General features: G+C 42.7%; 1 protein-coding gene across 1 annotated transcript in view; it reads right to left on the minus strand.

Annotated features, from left to right (window-relative positions):
• Positions 1-680: 680 nt before the first annotated feature.
• Positions 681-2,500, minus strand: part of LOC311371262 (VPS10 domain-containing receptor SorCS2-like) — a gene marked incomplete at both ends in the record, with an annotated part of 11,558 nt that continues 9,738 nt past the window's right edge. The window contains 2 exons of the mRNA XM_084489428.1: positions 681-770; positions 1,743-1,861. Coding sequence (XP_084345554.1) covers positions 681-770; positions 1,743-1,861 — 209 coding nt within the window. The remainder of the gene's footprint in view (positions 771-1,742; positions 1,862-2,500) is intronic.

Below are 2,500 nucleotides of genomic sequence, written 5' to 3' on the forward strand. Positions count from 1 at the left end.
CCCCCTGCTCTCCAGTCCCGGGGTCCACGTCCCGACCCGGGTGTCAATGACAGTGATTGCATCTAAAGTGGCCCCACTCCGCCCGCTCCGGCGCCGGGCCTTGAAAAATACATGAGCCGCCTCCCAGCGGGGACGCTCGCTCGTTCAATCAACGGAAGGCAATAGCACTCAGGGGGCGGTGTGGCGTCTGAAAGGACCCCCGCTGGAAAATGTTGCCGCATGAACGAAGGTTCCTTCTTGGTCTATAAAGGGAGTCTTCTTATCTCTTCATCTGTTTCCCCTGCATCGCTCTCTCTCGCTCTCTCTCTCTCTCTCTCTCTCTCTCTCTCTCTCTCTCTCTCTTGTTCGCCGTCTCACTCCCTCTCCCTCTGTTTCATTCAAAGTCTCACTCCCCCCTTCCGTCTGTTTCTCTCACCGTCTCACTCCCCCCTTCCGTCTGTTTCTCTCACCGTCTCACTCCCCCCCTCCCCCCTCCCTCTGACCCCCCCCCCCCCCCCCCCCCCCTCTCTGAACTCTGTGGCCCTGTCATTGCTGTAATGTCTCCGTTGGATGTGGGCGGATGAGGATATGTTTTAGGGTGTGAATAATTGACGGCGTTGGAAAGCGATGTGTGTCCTGGACGTTATGAGCGGCGCGAGGCCGCGGTGGCGTCGGCGTTAGCCGCAGCGGCCCGTGGTTACCTTTGGCAGAGCGTACTTGGGGAACCTCATCTGGACGAACTCGGTGCGTCGATGTGACACGTAGTGCTTGGTGCGGTTGCCGCTGGTAACCTGGAAAAAAGTGATGCGAAAAAAGTTACAACATTCGCAATTTATTTAACACCACACGCACTCGAGTCAGGAGTGACTTGTGCCTGTTCTGATTAATCCAACATTTTAGCAGAACGAATTAGCCAATTAATTAGCAATGGATCAATGTCGTATAACTAACGAAGCCTCAAGCCACAAGTCATTAATAAGAGCATGTTGGTGCTGAAGAGAGCTCAGCCAATAAGAGACTTTGTCTCATTTTCCTTTGAGAACAAAGTGCATGGCGAGGTTAGAGGAATCCTATTCAAACTTCCTCTCATCAAACTCCCAAACTTCTCCCTGAAAATTCCCCTGCATGTTTATTATGATCTCTTCTGAATCTGAGTGCATTCATCTCCGAGCATTCATAAGTGCCCCCCCCTGGCCATATGTTCAGACTAATGGAAAGAGCTTTTCATTTAAACCTCACTCTGATTGCTCTGATTGAAGAAGCAGAACTCAGAATAGTTTTATGGTAAAATAAAAAGGAGATGAGACTAATAAGACCACCGGGTCCTCCTCTCAAGTGTAAAAACCTTGAGAGAAGTGATTTAAAAAAATTATAAATATCGTTCCCGAAATCTTTTCACAGAACAACATAATAGGAAAACACCGTTTTTTTTGTACACATGTGTGTGTGTGTTTGCCTATATAAATGTGTATGCATGCAAATGTAATGTCAACTAAATTTTTGGTTTACATTTGTAAAAAAAAAAACGGAGTTGCCGGTCAGGAAGTTGCCCTTGAGCAAGTGCACTCCTCTGCACCATGAGAAGGAGGTGGCTGTGTCATGTGTGGGACAAATATGTTTGTTCGTCCCGTATTCTACACTGCCAAGTTTGTCCGCTTTTTCCAGAGAGACTTTGACCAGGAACAACAATAATAATAATAATAATCCTATTGTGTTGCCAAGCTTCTCAGTCCTGATACTTGCACGTCTGTGTGTTTGTTTACCTTGACGAAGATGTAGTCGTCCTGCACCAGCAGCGAGTTGGGGTCGATCTTCCCCAGGAACTGAGCCGTCACCATCTTGTCCGAGCAGTTCTGGATGAGGCACGTCACGTAGAGGTAACCTGCGGCAACCGACGCAGCGAGAGGGTTGGCAAAGGGAGCAAGCACCAGCCCACTGTGTGTGTAGATGTGTTACAGATAGTACCTTTAATAATGCCTTTAATAACACCTTTAATAATACCTTTACATTAATAATACCTTTAATAATACCTTTAATAATACCTTTAATAATACCTTTAATAATACCTTCAATAATGCCTTTAATAACACCTTTAATAATACCTTTACATTAATAATACCTTTAATAATACCTTTAATAATGCCTTTACATTAATAATACCTTCAATAACACCTTTAATAATACCTTTAATAATACCTTCAATAATGCCTTTAATAATACCTTTACATTAATAATACCTTTAATAACACCTTTAATAATACCTTTACATTAATAACACCTTTAATAATACCTTTAATAATACATTTAATAATACCTTTACATTAATAATACCTTTAATAACACCTTTAATAATACCTTTACATTAATAACACCTTTAATAATACCTTTACATTAATAATACCTTTAATAACACCTTTAATAATACTTTTACATTAATAATACCTTTAATAATACCTTTAATAATACCTTTACATTTGGGGGATTTTGCCTATAAGGATTTTGTTGACGACTTACAACCATT

This window comes from Micromesistius poutassou, assembly GCF_964030765.1.
Source record: "Micromesistius poutassou genome assembly, contig: SCAFFOLD_1559, whole genome shotgun sequence".
NCBI classification, from domain to species: Eukaryota; Metazoa; Chordata; class Actinopteri; order Gadiformes; family Gadidae; genus Micromesistius; species Micromesistius poutassou.